The sequence below is a fragment of the Lissotriton helveticus genome, chromosome 2_1 (assembly GCF_964261635.1).
Source record: "Lissotriton helveticus chromosome 2_1, aLisHel1.1, whole genome shotgun sequence".
NCBI classification, from domain to species: Eukaryota; Metazoa; Chordata; class Amphibia; order Caudata; family Salamandridae; genus Lissotriton; species Lissotriton helveticus.
The window spans coordinates 983,993,432-984,012,789 of record NC_136059.1 but is presented as its reverse complement, the minus strand read 5'-3'; the positions used below and the strand labels follow the sequence as shown (position 1 = coordinate 984,012,789).

General features: G+C 43.4%; 1 protein-coding gene across 1 annotated transcript in view; it reads right to left on the bottom strand.

Moving 5' to 3' along the window:
* Positions 1–19,358, bottom strand: part of PGM5 (phosphoglucomutase 5) — an 827,968-nt gene that overhangs the window by 259,866 nt on the left and 548,744 nt on the right. Inside the window, exon 8 of the mRNA XM_078675734.1 lies at positions 15,329–15,464. Coding sequence (XP_078531860.1) covers positions 15,329–15,464 — 136 coding nt within the window. The remainder of the gene's footprint in view (positions 1–15,328; positions 15,465–19,358) is intronic.

Here is a 19,358-nt window from a genome sequence, read left to right as displayed (position 1 = left end):
GATGGTTCTTAAGCAAGTGGACCGCACATAGAATTGAGATAAGAATAATAATATCTTAGATGGATGTAATGCCTAATTCCAAATAAAGAGCAATCAAGGGAGTTCATTGGCCCAAGTGCACTAGTGACCTCAAACAATGCTACTTGGTCTTTGGTAAGGTAGTAGTAACCATGTAACCTCAAATTTCTACCCCATAGATGGATGCAGTTACTGCTTTCCATCTATATACATGTAATAAAGTGCCATGAGAAATTGGGTTGTTGTTTGAGGGGGTGAACCCCTACCCAAGCAACAGCCACACTACTTGTCAAGATGAACCACAAAAAGTCATTCAATTACGCTGTGCTTAACCCTCTGGTAGCTTGGCACAAAAGCAGTCAGGCTTAACTTAGAGGCAATATGTAAAGTATTTATGCAGCACTCAAACAGTAATAAAGTGAAAACACAACACAAGATAAATTCCAAACTAATTTAGAAAAAGTGAGTATGTTTTAATACATTATTTGAGACAAAAATTTAAAAAATGCAATCATTAGACTTGAAGATACGCAATTTCAAATATTTAAGGAAAGTTTAGCACATAGATGCACAAAGCACTAACTCGCAGTTATCTGATTGGGTGATACCAGGTGAAAGTTTGAAAGCCACAAGTTCAGACTGACCACGATGGAGAAAGGGCTGGATACAGGACTGAGTTCAGTCTACTGACAAAGTACCTTGTATCCTCTGCATCGAAATGCAAAGTCCTGCATCGGCCTGCAATGCATTGACATCCAGGAGCCATCAATGGGAGCTGTGGCGCACGGCCCGGCACCAAGATTCATTGCGCTGCGTCAGTGCCAGGGGAAGTGCCAAACAAGTGCAGGAATGTGAGCCTGCTGGTGCTGGAAGGAGTTCTGTCTGGATGCTTTGGTGCCGGAGGCAAGATGAGTCCAGATGTGCCGGTTATTGGTGTCGAAATGCATCATGCTGGGTTGCCAATTGTGAAGCAGCTGAACAGAAGCTGCGAGGTGCGGTCCTGCATCAATATACATCAAGCTGGGCCGAAGTTGGCATGAACATGCGTCGAGCTGGGTCATCCATCCTGCCTAAGATGGCCCATCCAGGCACACCTAGTCCCTCTATTGTGTGACTGTCTTGGAGGAATAGACACAGTTTAACTGTCAACTACACCAGTCATGTGACCCTGGAGCAAGTTGCAGGCACCAAATGGTTAATTACTAACTTTCTAAAAATGGTATTTTCACAATTGTGACTTAAAATCTGATGTTACCATTAAAGAGGGTTTTAAATTACAATTCCTCAGACACCAAACATGACTTTTCCACCTGCCCACAATCAAAAGTTATCCCTTATTAAATGTAATAAGGTAAATCCTACGGAAGAGGTAGGAATCACAGTAGTGAAAAATTAATTTGTGAGTTTTTCCCTACCAGGATATGTATATCTTAAACACATATGTCCAACCTTTTAATTACAATAAGGGCTTCCAGTTTTATGGGATTTATTTTTTCGCCATTCCGTCTGTATTTATCCATATTTATTTTTTGCTACTTCTATCTGTATTTATCCATATTTATTTTGTGTTTTGTGGAACAATTACGCTGAAATTAGTATATTTCCACAAGTATTTAAACAAAAAATATGCACTGAATGCTTGAATGTCCATCAGGTTTCAGTGCTGTGAACACACACAGAAGATACATTAGTGCAGTTATCTGAAAATATGCAAATTTCAGTGTCAACCTTGTGCACATCTACTGCTGGTAAAGCCTCTTTACTCATATTCCTTTCATTTTGAACCTCCTTATCTATCAATCCACACGTATACTGGTCTGACAGTCATGTCAGAGAGTTTTTAGAATTACTCAAAAAGCAACACAATTTCTGTTTTTATCCACATTTAAAAATAAATACAGACAAGAAAATGAATGTTTTCTGTCTGTATTTATCAGTAAAAATCAGTAAAAACGGAAAACAGTGAGCCTTAATTACAATGCACCCTGCCTTATGAGCTGTCTCGGGCCTAAATTGGGGTAACATATGTGATAAAAAAGGAGTTAAATGCTTGGCAAGTGAGGGGGTTTTGCCAAGTTGAATTGTCAGTTTTAAATCTGCCAACAGGCTGCAAACGCAGACATGAGACATGTTTTATGGGGACTTGAGTGGGTAACAATAAGTGATGCAGGCAGACAAGTAGTATTTAACTTTCCATCCCTGAATAAATAGTATACCAGTTTACTAGGTACTTATAAGTAAATTACATATGCCAAATTTTACCATGTTTTAGGGAGTGAGCACAAAAACTTTAGCACTGGTAAAGTGGTGTGAGGTGCACAGAATCCTTGGGCCAACAAAAATGAGTTCAGCAAAATAGGAGGGAAGAAGGCAAAACATTGGCTGAAGACCACCCCAAGGCTGACAGGTCTAACAAGTACTTAATGACTAAACGCCTATCTTTTGTTTGCATCTGATAATAGAGGCTGTGACTTGCTTTAGGGTTGCCTCTGCTTCGTCTCTACACTGACTCTAGATTAGCCTCATATAAAAATGAATATGCAAATAATTAAACTTGTCTACCCACTCAAAGAGCTCATTGTTGACAAAAAAGTAATGCTTCAAAGCAACATTTAATTTCATAATAATGACTTTTGTTTTAGCTACATATATTATCAGCTGTTTTTGCAGGCAATACTGAGCAAAACCTTCAATGAGCTTATGCATAGAGAGGGCTGTTAAAGAAAGGAGAACAACAACATCTGCGAACAATAGTATAGGAATTCTCATGTTGCAGGGTTTGGGATTATCAGAATTCAGTTCCTCCATGTATGGACCAACATCATTCAAAAATAGAGAGAAATGTAAAGGGACTACAGCACACCCAAAGCGTACACCTGCAGGTACCGAAAAGCTCTTAGTGCACTCCCCATTTGGACAAAGCACACTCCAACTATTGTATTCCTAAGGAGAATCTGAAAAGAGCTTAACAAGCAGTGATTTAGACCCTTCCGTTTCGATGCGAGCCATAATTGGTCTCTAGAGACTGAGTCAAAAACTGGCTTTAATTCAATAAATGTTATAGGAAATGGTGCTTCCCTAAACTGTACATATTGTGTGCAGATTAAAAACAAATGTATAGCTTGGTCAACTGTTCCGAAACCCACCTGATTATCAGCCAGTATATTTTTGCATCAACTCATTCTTGGATGTGATTGAGTAGGACTGGTCCATAAATCTTTCCAGCACCATTCAACATTGAAATGAGGAAATATGAAGGATTATAGTGAAAACCCTCCTTATGTATTGGTACAATTGTTGCAGCGAACCATGAACTAGTTATGCCAGTCATAAAGTTGGAGTTAAAAACTTAACTGATTACTTGGACCCAAAGAGCTGGCGCAGCTTTAATAAGATCAGTTGGAGAAAAGTCTGGGCCAGGAGCTCTATTCTATTTTTGGGCCATAATAACATACTCCATCTCCACGTCAACCATATTCAAGCTAACAAATCCAAGATGATTTTTTCTTGTCATATTTGAGCTTTCTTGGAGTTTACAATGAACTGCACTAGGGGCATTGAGCATTGTAAAGTGCATTACCCGTTCTTGTGCCTCAATACACAAATCCAGATAATTTCTAGGGATATTAAGCTCAGAGGATACAAGTGCCTACGTTTTCTAGAATTTTTCTCAAGTGAGGCTTGTTTAAATTCTCACAGTTTCCTGTTTAACACACTTTTTTTATATTTATCAATAATTCTGTCTTAGTTCTACAAATATTGCATCTGATTCCGAAGACTCATGGTGCTGTACTAGAGCTTGGGATAACTCCCTCTTCTTGCTTCAACATTCTCAATCAAGGTTACCAGCTCGCACAGGGTTTTTCCCCAATTTATAAATTCCTCTACTTGCCAATATTAGATTAGTCAAACTGTTTTCCCTCAATCTAGGGGTAATTAAAATATGTTACTGTTTTCTATACACTGCTTAGTTGCCCTGCCAGGGTTGGATAGATTCAATTCAGGGAAACATTGTTTATTAACACTTTCATGGATACCTAATTTTAGATTTTAAACAGTACAAGTGCCATAAGTAGTTTGCGTTCACTATCAACTCAAAATGATATCCACATATACAACCCTGTCATCATGCTTCAATACTGATCATGATATAGTCTATAAGGCTTACTTTTTTGCCCATTAAAAGGTCATATTTCCTGAGGAATCAGATGAAGCGGGACCATTAAGAATTTAAAACCGTCCACTTCTTGATCATGAAACATTTTCCCAAAACCCTGATCCCTGGTATGGGGTTTACGTCAGCTTCAGGAACTACACAGGAGTCCAGTTGAACCATAAAGTCCCCTTCAGTTCAATCAATGTAACAAATACAACTACCGTAAAAAAAGTTTTTTAAAGGAGGTGGGCTTGTCTTGTATGGAGAAGGTCAGTGTTTTCCAGATAATAAATGTTAAGGGATAGTTCTGAGTTAACTAGTATCACGAGGAATAAAGAATGACCTGCTGCACTGGGAGTTACCATGTGCTTTGTCACAGGTTTTTCCTGATTCTAGGGAGTTTAAAGCTGATGTTTACCACCTGCTCTGGGCAAGTTGTAATATCTGGGGGCAAGAAGGAGTGGTTTAGGGTCTTAGGGAGAAGCGAAGGTGCCTTACGGAACTGGCGAGCCTTTGGCCTCTCTGGAGGAGCATTGTTTGCTTCCCTGTACAACACGGATGGACAGGCGTGTGGTGCCTTGGCCTTCTGCACTCTCCATCTATGATTTTACCTCTACACTCCTGGTAAACCGGCTCCAGTGTTTCTGGACCCCGTAGTTTCATGTGTGGAAACCATTATCACTGCCAACCTGCTTAGTTCCATGATTCAAAATATATCCTGAAATTACATGAAGGCTTTCACAATGTATAGAAGCCATGCTCCATTAAGAAAGCAACTTCGATTTCTGTGCACATGACAGATGACTATCAAAATGCAAAGATTCAGTGATTGCTAATTCTTAGAAGATATACTCTCAATAAGAGTCTACCTTTGCATGGTTCTGCTCCCTTTACTGCAGACCCAGCTGATATAATGCTCTGATAAACTCCAATACTTTACGTAAATATATATGCAGCACTTTAAATCTGTTTTGATTGGTTAACCTTGACTTATAATCAAAGTACTGTGCAAAGATTCAAGTTTCAGAGTAATTCAGCATAACATGATGTGCAAGAAATAAGGCTCAGGAAGTGCCGATATCCTTTCAGAGGGCAGACAGTGCTACACAATGTTGACATCTTAGTGAACAATCAATCATTGGAAAATGCAGTAACAATCTTCTTGTGGAGTTGTGCTGAGTGGGTTGGAATGGTCATTTCACACCTCTCATGACTCAGTTAATAGGAGGTGACAGTTTGAGGAGCATAATAGTAACCATTCCTTGGGGTAGCAATATCAGGAAATATTTACGTTAGATTACCACCCACAGTCAAATTGGCATTTTTCCTAATTCTTTCAGAAACATTTTTCAAACTCAAATTCACTCATTAAACTAATATACTATTAATGGAAAAAGATCTTGTTAGAATTTATAAGAGGGACTATCCATCACCTGTATTTGGAAATGTAACTTCAGATATTGAATGGTGGTTGGTAGATTTCATTCGCCCATCTAGCTCACCAATTTTGAAACTCTACTCAGCGCTGAAGCCTGGTAACAAAGCCTCAGACATCCCATATTCTGTACCTAAAAAATTTCCTCACTCTCTTTTAATGCTGGATGCTGAAGAGATGACACAGACCCACCGAATATTATTAATTTGATTAATGAAGGCAAAAGAAATTAGTGATTTGAGTGAAACTTGAAAAGCTTTTGTTATGGGTAAACTGATTCTCCTGTAGTAGCTCCACACAATTTGAGTAGCATCAGAAATTTAACAATGCAGGCATTGATCTACTTTCTGATTACAATGTTCAGTTACCATCTTTTTGTGGAAGATTTCTAAATGAATATCCCAATGATTAATCGTTAGCACTGACTAGACAGAAGGCTCTCCACAAATACAAGGTAAACTGGCTGCTGTGGGCTGACTCTAGCACTCTGGGCATCCCATGGAACTGCAGTTCTCCCGGAATAACCCAGAAATAAATATACTAAAGTCATGTCACCGCATATTCCTTTACATGGAACAAACTGTCCTAATTTCGTTAGAGAATTAATTAATACTGAAATTGTGGAAAACACCTTGCATCTTGATAGGTCCTCAATAAAATCTGTACGTTCCCTAGGCTCAGATTTACACATAGAATGTGTCACACTGAAACAATATGTTGTAATACTGAACCAAAGAAACCATCTAACTGATTTATGTGTCCAGCCAAATGGGATTGTTGCACCAGTCCAGTCACATTGACACTTCCTAGCTGGAAGGTGCAAGTGAGATTTGACATGAAGAAGATCTTTGTTCCAGACAACCTTGACACACTGGGAAAAGCAGTATGTTGGAAGTTTTTCTTATAAAAAGTGTTGGTTAAAATCATTAAAAAAAAATCATTCATAGGGCCTTGTAAAAAAAAACAAATGTCAAAGTACGGGTGAAGATTTACATCACTGTTGGCATGAACATTTTTCCTTTCTTATACATCTACAAACTATCTCAGGCATGCAACTGGTAAGCAGAATCGAGATGTACTTCTAGTGGAGGCTCCTCTTCTCTCAATATGCAGTTCTTCATATTCAAAAATCAACAGAGTGAGAATGGAATGGAGCCTCCTGTTCAAATGCACATATTTTCTTCATGTTGAACTATTTTTATCTTGTGAAAAAGTCTCCCTTACAGCCACAAAAATCTGTGCCTATTAACTTCCCTATCACATGCTGGAGTAAATTTCCATCCCTTTCGCGGGTGAGAAGAGGTCAGTAAGGAGTTAGGGAATGCACCTTTGAGGACAGTCACACACTTCCAAGGCAACCTACATGTTGGAATGCCCACTTCCCACCCCTTGAGTGGGATTTACAACCGAGGATTTCTTCACACTAGTCGCAGAGAAATCAGCACAGTTAAAGTTGATTTATAACTGTCAGGAATCCCTTTGTGAAAAAGGGTACATTTTTTTTTATTAATGCTTACCATCAAATTTACCTTCACGAAAAAGCCCCTGAATGATTTCTGTCTGAAACTATCATTAGTAGTGGATGTACCAGGAACCCTGCTCAAGTATCTACCACATTTCTTGTCAGGGTGAAACACAAGCATCCCCAAATTAACCTGTGCCCAATCCTCTGGTAGGTTAGCAAAAAAGCAGTTAGGCTTAACTTAAGGAAATGTGTGAAATATTTATACTGCACTTTAAACAATAATATAGTGAAAACACCCCCCACAAAAAAATCCCACACAATAAAAAAAGAAATAGAGCAAAATGTACTAAATTTTAGACCAAAACAGCAAAAAAACACTTGCTAAGAAGCAAGAAGTGCCAACTACAGTTATCGGGTCGCGGTACACTGGGTTCAAGTCACAAGTTCAGGGCGACCGCGATGGACTACGGGCAGGGTACAAGACTGAATTCAGTCTGCTGAGAAAGTACTTTGTGGGCCTGGCTGTCAAGATGTGAAGTGCTTGCATCAAGATGTGCAGGGCAGCATTGAGGAGCCATCGACGAGGAGCTGCAATAGAAGGTCCGGAATCGAGATACGTCGTGCAACACCAGAGTTGATGACCAATGATGAGGGTGAGCGATGCGAGTTCCTACGTCGTTGTCGAGGAAGCCAGGCTTGCGGAGACTTGTGATGTGTTGTCTCAGGGGACAAAATATCTTACACTGGGCCGGTGTCAGCGTTGAGCTGTGTCGGTGTTGAAAAAGCCACTGGTGCTTGTCAGGGCATGTGCTGAGATGCATCGAGGATGAGCTACATCACGCTAGGCCTGAGTCATATGGAGGGCTTCGTGGAGATGCATCAGTGTTTAAGAAGCCTGTTATGTCATGTGGCTTTGGTCCAGACAAATAAACCCTTGGAGGTTTACTAGAGTTTTGGGTCCACACAGGCAGGATACATTCAGCTGGGCATCTCTCAGCAGCAGGAGAGTCCTGGTGCATTAACAGCAGGTCTTGTGCAGTAAAGCAGTCCTTGGTCAGCAAGCAGGCCAGCAGGGCAGACTTCACAGCTGGGCAGTCTTTCTTCCTGGCAGAGTACAAAGATCCAGAGGCGATCTGAAGAGTTGGGTCCAAGGAACACTATTTATCCTTTGTGCTAGTTTTAAAGTGGGAGAAGTTACTACAGGCTCCCACTTTCTGAGGTCTCTGCAACTTCCTCCCTCCCTGTTTGACTGGGGGCACAAATGACTAGTTTGAATTTCTCTGTGAGTGTGCGGAGGCAGAGTTTTTGTGATGTGCAAATGTGGTAGGTGACATCTCTGCTCCTCTATCAAGTCAGAGATGGGGCATCCTGCCTACAACAATCCCCTTTGTCTCATTGTCTGGAAGTAATAACAAAGATTAAATGCCAGCTACACCTAGTCATGTGATCCAGGATACAGGCTTCGAGCACCAAATAGTTGGGCCATGAAAATGCAACCTTTCTAAAAGTGGCATTTTCAGAAATGTAACTTAAAATCCAACTATACCATTAAAGAGGGTTTTAAATTACAATTCTTTAGAAACTAAACTTGATATTTCTACCTGCACCCTTTTGAAAGTTATCACTATTAAATGTAAAAAGGTAACACAATGTTATCCTATTGGAGAGGTAGAACTTGAAGTAGTGAAAAACAAATTTAAGACTTTTTCATGCCAGGAAATGTAAAACTCAAAAGTAAATGTTCAACATTTTAAATACACTGTACCTTGCTCTATAGACTGCTTTGGTCCCACCCTAGGGATGACTTAGATGTAATAAAAAGGTAGGTTTTGGCTTAGGAAAAGGTTTATCTTACCAAGGTGAAGTGACAGTTTAAAACTGCACCACAGGCTGCAATGGCAGACCTGAGACATGTTTAAAGAGGCTACTTAAGTGGGTGGCACTTTAAGTGCTGTAGACCCACTAGCAGCTTTTAATTTACAGGCCCTAGATACATGTTGTACCACTTTACAAATAAATGACATGTGCCAATTTGTTGTAAGCCAATTCTACCATGTTTAAGGAAGTGAGCAAAAACACTTTACTCTGAAAGTCAACAAAAACAGGTTCAGAACACAGGAGGGTGAAGGCAACATTTTGGAGGTTACCCTGCAGAGAGGGCCAAGTCCAACAGTATTTAATTAAGTATTTTAATCCGAGTATTGCTCAATATTGCCTACACCTGCGAGAAAGCCTTTGCCTATTCAGCACCCATGACTGGACACGGATATCATCTTGCTTTTAAGGGCAATCGTTTTTCTATCCAATTTTAATGATTTCTTAATGAATGAGGCCTGCCTACAAACATACCCTATAGTCAACAATCCCTTTAGTGTCTGAGATGACTCAGTAATGTGTGGGAATTCTGTCCAGATCTCCTGGGCAATTCCTGCTAGCTTGGCATACAGTAGGAACTGAATAGGTCTTACCTCAAAGGCTTTCTAATCCTCAGGGAAGGTGAGAAATGTTCCCCTAAACACCATCTTAAATGACACCACTTTAAAAGAATCCCAACTAATAATGGATAATATGACTTACCATAGATACCCTATTAGCTACCAGGCAGACTGAAGCTGGGCAAAGAATTATCACTATCAAGCTCGGATTCTAGAAACAGAGAATGTCATCACAAATTGAAAGTAATCAAGTTATACGAGAACTGGTGCTCCAAACATTTCAGTGCAGGTGCCAGCATGTTTTAGAGGTCTATGTGACAATCATGTGACATTCGTCAGCAACAAAACTGATAGAGGAGAACATTATATGTTTTGATCATCTGACCACCACAGAAATTTACAGAATAGTGAAACCCCCTTTCTCCACCACACTTCAGTTAGGTCGTACACAAAAATCAGAAATCAGAATGCTTTTTAGTGAAATATTCTTCCACCATGTATGACGTACAATACACAGTTGTCAATCCGAGCCACACAGCCTCAGCTCTGATCATCACCCACCTTAAAAATAAATCTAAAATGGCTGGCATAATTCCTTGCAAGCCGAAACATGGCACCATCACCTCTTTCATAAACCAAATGACAAACCAGAGATATTTTCTAATGACAGACTCATTCTGGGCTAAATATTAAATATGCAGCACAAAGATAATGGAGACAGTTGTGATTACACTTCTCCCTGACATGAAAAGACCAATTAGTTTGAATACTTCCACTCTATTGTCCATGCCTGCTGCAGGACTGAGATCAAGACAGTGAGCATCCGAGAAGAGATACTCACAACTTGTGACAAAGGTAGAGAGTGTTCCCTGATAGTACTGGACCTTTAAGCATCTTTTTCCACCAACATCAACAATACAGTTTTGCTTGAAAGTTTGAGATTGTATGTTGGAGCAAATGGTATCTCCACCACACATTTCACTGTGGCGTTCTCAAACCATTCAAAGCCAAACTTGATTCCATCACTACACATACTACCTGCGGAGTCCCTCAAAGTTTAGTCTGCCTCGCAGATCTTTTCATTGCTCCTGGGCCTGATATCTTAAATCTTGTATGGCCACAACATTGGTTATTACATGCAGATGTACCACTTATCGAAAGAACAATATTGTACACATCATAAGGAAGCTGTGATAAGTAAATCAACAGGTGCTGCAAATAAAATGTTCTGACTAAAAAGCCAGAAGACAGAGATATATTGCTGGTGGGCACAACAATGTACTGTAGTTCTGTGCCTTTCATCAGCTTGGTCTTTGTGGGTCAGTCCCAATGCCCATCCCAACTGGGCACCATCTGAAGACACCAATCCGATCCTCCTTCTCCCTATAACCTTGAACTGCTCCTTGCTTTAGTAACATCTCACCAGGACTACTGTTACAATTTCCAGATATGGCTCACTAGGAGGACCCTGGGAAAATTCTTACTGTCCCACAATCTTGCAGTTTGATGCATATTTGAAATAAGCACCCTTATCAACTATAGTCAGAGATTGCATCATTGGCTCCTGGTCAGAGCGAAATCTCACCTCAACTCCCTTTGCATGATTCAAAATTCTAATCAAATCCACACCCTAAACTAAAACATCATAAAAGTAGCAAAATGTACTCCTCCATAATTTGCATGTTCTCCAAACACTCTACAATCTTCTGGTCTAGCACATATGACCAGCTCTTAATATTTCAGTTGCCACATTGAAGGCTTTTCTATCAATAACTACAGGTTCAAGTAGGAAAACCAGGATTACAGCCTCACATTACAATCAGACATTAGCAGGACAGAACCTGCTGGACTGCCAAACTGTGCATTGGTTGTTATCATTCTCAGTTGTATCCATGCTCCTTCAGTGCATAGAGGTGGCTAACACGCAGCATGCAGTCCTCCACAATAACTCAGGCCAGAAATCAACAGGTGTAACATTACATTGTATTTCCACCTTGAAAAACTGTTCAGCTACATATCATATACAGCAATATTGGGATTGGGTCTTTCTGCAATGGGTGCTAATTGCCAACGCATCCGTTGTTTGCAATTGCATGGTCGAAAATAAATAGGTCGTGTTAGACCCGGGATTCCTGGTTGGCTGAGGTAGGTACCTAAGGCCAAGTATGGACCTGCGTTCCAACGTCAGGGAAAGGAAGGTCACCTTCTTAAATAACCCCGCTCACCCCCTTGGTAGCTGGGCAGACTTATCTTCATGGCAAATGTGTAAAGTATTTGCAACCATGCTCACAATAACCCAATGATGACATCACAAATTGACTCCACACGAGTTTTATAAAACGAGTATAAACTTTATGAAAAAAGATATACGATAAGACCACATGATATAAAACCAACATATGCCGTTGTGTAATACTTCTCCTGGCCGGTTGTTAGGCCAGCCAACCCTTGTAAGATCTGGCAATGTCAATGAGCACTTCTAAACATTCTCCTGTACTCCTAATCATATGTCATACCGTTCGTAATGCCAGAATCAGGTATTTTTGCAATGTAAAAATACTGTAATGCGTAACATAGCAATCAGACACTCTGCAATGAAAAGAATGCAATGCGTAACGCAACAATCAGGCACTTTGCAAGGTATAACAATGCAATGAGTAATCCACCCACCAGATATGTCGTTCTGTGATAATAAGGCAATGCGTATACACTAATCAGGTAATTCGTTATGCAGGAATAATGCAATGCGCAATACGCTAATCAGGTAGTTCATTATCCAGAAACAAGGCAATGTGTCATACGACAATCAAGTAGTTCTTTATACAGAAATGTTGCAATGTGTAATACATCAGTCAGGTACTCCGCTCTCAGAAATGGAATACTACGTCGAACACTCAGGCCCCGAACACCGGGCCTTAGGCAGCCTCTCCGCCTCCTCTTCTGACCTTCAGTCAGCCTCTCACAGTTGCCCACAACACAGTACGACGCAATTCCAAAGTGCAGCTTTGCACTCCGGCCCCTGTGCCGCCACTCCCTTTAGCAATACGGGCCGCAACACGAGCCGAATCAGAGGCTCGCGCTGCCAACACGAGAGAGAGGCCAAGAACGTCTCCCTCTGAGCCCACGCCCCGCCCCAGGAGTCGACACACGTTACCTGGGGGGCGCGAACCCACTCTCCTCTCCTCGTCCAGCGGCTGGGCCTCCAAGCAGCTTTGTGAAATGGCCAGGCCAGGCCGGCAACACAGCTCCTCCGTGACTACCGATCTGGACCGCTTCACTTATGAAGACCTCAGGCTCCCACAAAGCACACGCACATAGCGTCGCTGAGTCTTCCTTCACTCCAGGCGCACGATCACTGGGCACTCCACACACAGGTTTCAGGCTGCACAAAGATCACACACACAGCGCCGCTGAGACTCCCTTTACTCCACTACGAAGTCTCCTTGTGCACAAAGCACCCGCACACAGCGGCGATGAGACTCACGTGGATTCCGGTGCACACAATAACAAGGCAAATGTATACCACGCACACGCTCACAGCGTCAATGAGACTCACTTTGATTCCGGTGCACACGATAACAAGGCAAATCCTCACGAAGGTCTCACAGTGCACAACCCACACTCTCACAGCGTCAATGAGACTCACTTGGATTCCGGTGCACACGACCACTGGGCAATCCTTCCAACGAGGTTCAGGTTGCACAAAGCACACGCACACAGTGTTGCTGATCCTTGCTTGCATTCCAGGTGACCCCGAACACAGGCCGATCCTCCTTAAGGTCTCAGTGCTGCACAAAGCACATGCACACAACGTCACTGAGACTCACTTGGACACCAGGCGCCCACGATCACAGGCAGTTCTTACGAGGGTGTCAGACTGCAACAGACAAGCTCCCACAGTGCTGCTGAGAGTCTCCTGGAAACTTTTATGTTCCTGTGTTTCCAAGCAGGGAGCCAGCTCACCTGAGGCCCTTGGGGATAGTTACTTCAGGACACAGCACACAGCAAAGTCCTTCAAGCAAGGGGACCAGCACACAGCAAAGTCCCTTTAGCCTTTCCTTGATTGAAACAGCAAACTGCAGGCCAACCTCAGATCACACAGTAAGGGTCAGTCCTATCCTTCAGCCTCTTCAGTTGTTTCTTCCTTGGCAAAGGTCCTCTTGACCACGAAGTAGCTCCAGTCTTGTTCACACTTGATTAAGCCATTCTCCAAAGTACAGAGGCTTCAGCTCTCATAGTTATACCCCTCAATGGCTTTGAAGTCGTTGTGCTTCAGGGGACACAGATCCGTGTTCAAACCAGTTTTGTGTGCCTCCCTGCCAGTGACACCTCTCTTCATTTGATTAGTGGGGGTCTGGATTCTCAATCACTCAGCAGGAGATGAGCCAATTGTTTTATAGCGGCAACCCAGGCTTCTTCACCTCTAAGGGCTTCTCTTCCCCCTACACTCCAGATGCAGGTCAGCCTGTTGCTGTCTCACCTCCTCCCCTGGGTCAAGACATTCCCAAGATCGTATTGCTTTCAAATCCAGACAGTCAATCCACTGCCAGGCAGAGACACACAGAAATGTTAGAGCACAAAACTCAGCCACTTCTAAAAGAGTGGTTTCTGAAAACACAATGCAAAAACCACCTTCAGAAAAAAGCTGTGTAATTACATTGATAGTTCAGGCATAGTAAACTTCACCTTTCTATCTAAAGCCCTTGGGAAGATAGGCTGGAAAACATATTACATAGCCTTCCCATTCTATCCCATGGGCAAGATGGCCTTTCAACAGTGAAAAAAGAAAATGGAGATTATTTCACTGTCAGGACATGACACACACCTTAGTGCATGTCCTACCTTTCACATGCACTGCACCCTGTCCAGGGGGTACCCTAGACCTACCATGGGGGTATCTGGTGTGCATAGAAAGGGAATTGTAAGGTATGGCAAGTGAGTACACTTGACAGAACAACATGGCAGTTTAACTAACTGCGCGCAGGCCCAGCAATGGCAGGCCTGAGTTCCCTTTTTAAGGCTACTTTTGTGGGTGGCACAGATAGTGCTGCATGCCCACTAGTAGCAGTTGCATTACCAGCCCTGGCACACATAGTGCACTTTACTAGGGACTTCACTTCGTAAGGCAAACATACCTATCATGGACAACCAATTACCATTACTTTATACACAGAACACTTACACTTTGACACTGTTTAGCAGTGGCAAAGTGTCCAAAGCATCTAAGCCAGTCAAAAATAGCGGAGGAAGAGGCAAAAAGTCATGGGTAATCATGCCAAGAAATGCCAGGTTTAACAGGTTGTCTATGATTTATGAGTGAAAAATTGAGATACAGATTGTGCAGTTGGCAGAAAACAAGTTATAAGCACACAAGCAAGTAACGAAGGAAGGGAATATTTGTGAAATTGTACCCCATCGTTTGAGGAGCACCAGCTTGGCCAAAGAGGTTGCATTTGCTTTCAGAAGGTCTCCCCGAATCCTTAGTGCTGGCTGCTCGGTAGGTAAATGTCAGTTGACTGGAAACTCAGTGGACCCTCACCACTGTTTTAAATCACACCACTTGAAAGGTGTGAAAAATGCAATCTAACCTCACCTGATATTGGAAAGGTGGCCATGGAGAGTACCTTCTTTACCGGTTTCATTTATTAAACTCCTTGTTTTTTCTGCTTAAGCACCTTAGTTCCACAGTTATCTAGCCATCTAATGGGGGCTGCAGGGATGGAGGGATAGGGGCCTGCATTACCAAACGCATTTTTATGTTGTTATTTTTCATTAGCATTTATTGAAAATTGTATATAATCAAGGGGCTGCAACATTACCTGCAGAAGTAGTGCCGTCCAAACTTTGCCCAGTGGTCTTTCACAATCTCTTCCACAGTCTGTTTTCTTGATGCTAGGATGGAAAGCCAAACCAGTACTGCCCAGAGTCCATCCTTCTCTCTGAGGTGGTCAGAACCTGTGGTGACAAGAATGTGGCATATTTACCCGAGCCATTAAGCATCAGTGAGCTCCATAGTGTTCTATAAAAGACATTCCTTCACTGTACAACTTTGTTTTTTTTCGTATTGTCCCCATTTAGGCTCAGCCAAGTTTTTCTAATTTTGAACCAAAAAAATTCATAGGTGAACACCTTACTTTCAATTTGACCTGAAAATATATATGGGCCAATTTTACACCCTGTAGTGCCGGCAGGTCCTGGCAGGATAGTTCACAGGCTTCACCCTGTACTGTGGTGCCCACTGGTTCTTTGCCAAAGCTTTGAAAATCAAAAAGAACTAGCTATTGGTTAGAAGTTTTTAGAGTGTGTGTTTCAGAGGTAAGGAAAAAACATTCATTTTTTATGAAGGCCCTCACCCACCAACCTAGTTGGTGGCATGCTTCATCATCGGGCCCCACCCAGGCCACTAAATGTGCCACTGGTGTGCTGTGACATTTGCTTGCAGCGGACCGGAATTTGTTAAGTGAGTGTGTGGTGATGGAGTTAAGAGTGTAGGTATACAAGACTGTGCTTAGGGTCCCTGTGACCGCAAGGGTTATTTTAACTGTAGTTACGGAAAATAGTCCCAGTGATCAAGGACTTTACTGCAAAATCCCCCCCTCCTACTACTTACTTCGTCAAAGCTCGAGGCCCGCAAATGAAACCTACTTATCCTTTATCGGGACTCTGTCAGTAATGGCCCCTGGATCTGGGATGGTTCAAATATTCTCTTTCTTATTCTCTGCCAAAGCCAACAGTCCCGGCCCAACCCTTTGCATCACCCTCACATAGCTGGAGGGCTAAATGTGTACTTACAGAAGACAGCTCTTCTCTATGTGCTTATTACTCCATACATATGGATAGAGAGCTTCTTGCGCCAAAAAGTGCAGCTCTGATGCAGTTGTCCTTACAGTAGGTCCAAATTACATCCCTGCCTTTGACTGTTCCTCAGACCTTTCTACCACCAGCATTGAGGTTCCAGCTAAGGGTCTGCTTTGCACTTTCACTAGGACTTCTCTACCTCGACTAATGGTCTGCTGTGGCCTGCACTGGCTGTGGATATTGAGGGGATGCAAAACGTGTTTCATCTTTTAATTCACACCGGAAGTGGGTGAAGTAGTCAAGGAAACTACTAAATCTCTTCATTGCTTCTGCCAACACAGCCTCATCTGAAGGTCTGGTAATGTAGCAACATCTACTTGTTGCTGTTTACTCTAAATAGTCCCTGCTTCAGGCTTCCCTAGTGAATGCTGTTTGCAACCTGCTTCTTGCGGCACTCTCTCTGTTTACCACCTCCTTTCTGCCTCATACACTATCACTGCTCACTGCTGTCTGCCATCCTTCCTTTTCTCACTCTATTCTCCTGCTGAAAGCTCTCTAGCACCTCTTCCGGCTGTTTGCTCCATTGTTTCAGCTCTCCTGCTGGCAGCTCTATAGCACCTGTTCTGGCTGTCTGCCCCTTTGTTTAAACTTTCCTGGTGGCAGATCTCTAGCACCTGTTTGGCTATTTGCTCCCTTGTTTCAGGTCTCCTGCTGCAAGCTCTGTAGCACCTGTTCTGGCTGCCAGCTCACGTGTTTCAGCTCTCCTGCTGGCAGCTCTCTAGCACCTGTTCTGGATGTCTGCTCCCTTGTTTCAGCTCTTCTGATAGCTGTATTGTGATAGTTGCTATCCCGCTGTTTTCCTACAGGAGACTCTAGGCAGCCCTTTTGTCGTCTGAGTGGATAAATGAAAATTTAAAGTAAAGTGTAGATGAACGGATGGATGAGTGCAATAAAGATGTATGGATGAATGGATGAGGGAATGCTCAGATCAGTGAGTGTATGCATGGGTGAATGGATGGTTGAATGCACAGTTAGGTGGCTGTTTGAAGAGGTGAGTATGTAGATGGATAAATGGGTGAGGAAATATATGGATGGATAGGTACGACTATCAGTAAGTGCATAATGGGTGCAGTCATTTTGGTGGACATGAGCTATTGTCTACTCCCTGCTGCAGTTCACTTACCCATGTACTCACCATTTCGTCTATTCATGCTTTCAGTCACTAACACATTCATACATCAATCAATCAATCAATCATGGGTTTGTTGAGTGCATCAACTCATGCGTAAGGGTCTGAAGGCGCAGGGGGGAGTGGGAGGGGTAGGGTTCAGTCCATCAAGGAGACCGTCTATTGAAGAGCCATGTTTTGAGGGCCCTCATGAAGTTGGGGAGTGAGGTCGTGTGTCTGAGGTGGAGCGGAAGGGCGTTCCAGGCTCTGGACCTGAGGAAGGAGAAAGAGCGGCCTCCTGATCTGGACTCCCTGGTGCGTGGGACCATGTCATTGGAGAGCTGGGCTGATTGTAGGGTCCTTTGGGTTGCGGGGATGCGAGGATGCAAGTCGGCTATTCAGGTATTCTGGTTCGGTGTTGTGGAGGGCTTTGTGTGCGTGGGTGAGAATCTTGAAGGTGATTCTTGCCTCGATGGAGAACCAGTGGAGTGTGCGCAGGTGCTGGGTGATGTGACAGGTTGAGGACTAGTCTGGCGGCGGCGTTCTGAATGTTTTGAAGTTTGCAGGTGAGGTTTTTGTTGATTCCGGTGTAGAGTGCGTTGCCGTAGTCGAGTCTGCTGGTGACTAGGGCGTGTGTGATGGTCTTTCTGTGTTTGAGGGGGGGATCCAATTGAAGGTCTTACGTAGGAGGTGGAGGGTGTGGAAGCAGGAGGATGCGACGGAGTTGATCTGGCGATCCATTTTGAGTTTGGAGTCCTGGATGATTCCGAGGTCGCATGCTTGGTCCGTGGGGGTGGGCAGGCTTCCTAGGGCAGGAGACTACCAGGTGTCATTACATGCATTGGGGTGTGGGCCCATGATGAGTACTTCCGTTTTGACCTTGTTGAGTTGTAGACAGCTGCTCTTCATCCATTTGGTGACTGCTTCCGTGCCTTCTAGAAAGTTGTCTTTGGCTGCGTTGGGTTCATTGGAAAGGGAGAGGATGAGTTTGGTGTCGGCGATGGAGAGGTTGATGGTGTGGCGAAGCATCAGGGTGATGGTGTAGGCCGCTCTGTTGAAGATGTGGTCGGGGCAGGGATCCCTGGGGGCCCCGGAGTGGATTCACTTCATCATCTTCAGTGTGTCTTCAGTGGTGAGGGTTGTCCAGCTGTCATTCGTTGGCTTCAAGGTGTCAGGGGTGGTTGGTGTGGGTTCTCTGTGTTGGCTATCTTCGTCAAAATTGTCGTAAATGTTCTTGATTTTGTGGTGGAAGAAGGTGCTGAGTTTGTCGCAGAGATCTTGTGTGGGTGGGACGTCTGTAGTTTCGCTGATGGGTTGGGTGAACTCCTTGATGAAGCTGAAGAGCTGTTGTGCGCGTGCGTGGAGATTATGTCTTCGATCGCTTTCTTTCTTGTATTCCTGATGAGTTGGTGGTGGGCGTTGGGGGTGGCTCTGAAGTTGTTGTGGGCTTCTGTAGATTTGGAGTTTCTCCAGGCCTTTTCAAGGCGGCGGTATGTGCGTCTGGACTACTGGAGTTCGATGGTGAACCAGCTGGCTTTCCTGGCATGTTTGTGGATGTTCTTCTTGAGGGGGGCTAAGGTGTTGGCGCAGTCGGAGATCCATCTGTGCAGGTTTCGGGCTGCGGTTTCCGGGTCGTCGTTGTCCGTGATGGTTGGGGTGGAGTTGTCGAGTGTGGTGGTGAGCAGGTTGTCGGTAATTTTGGTCCAATTTCTCCATGGGAGCAGGTGCTGGGTTTTGTGAATGGTGGGTGTACTGAAGGTGAAATGTATGCAGCGATGGTCTGTCCATGGTAGTTCGGTGGTGTGGCTGCAAGTGATGAAGTTTCCTGTTGTGAAAATGGGGTCACGGGTGCATCCTGCTGAGTGTGTGGGTTGAGTCACGAT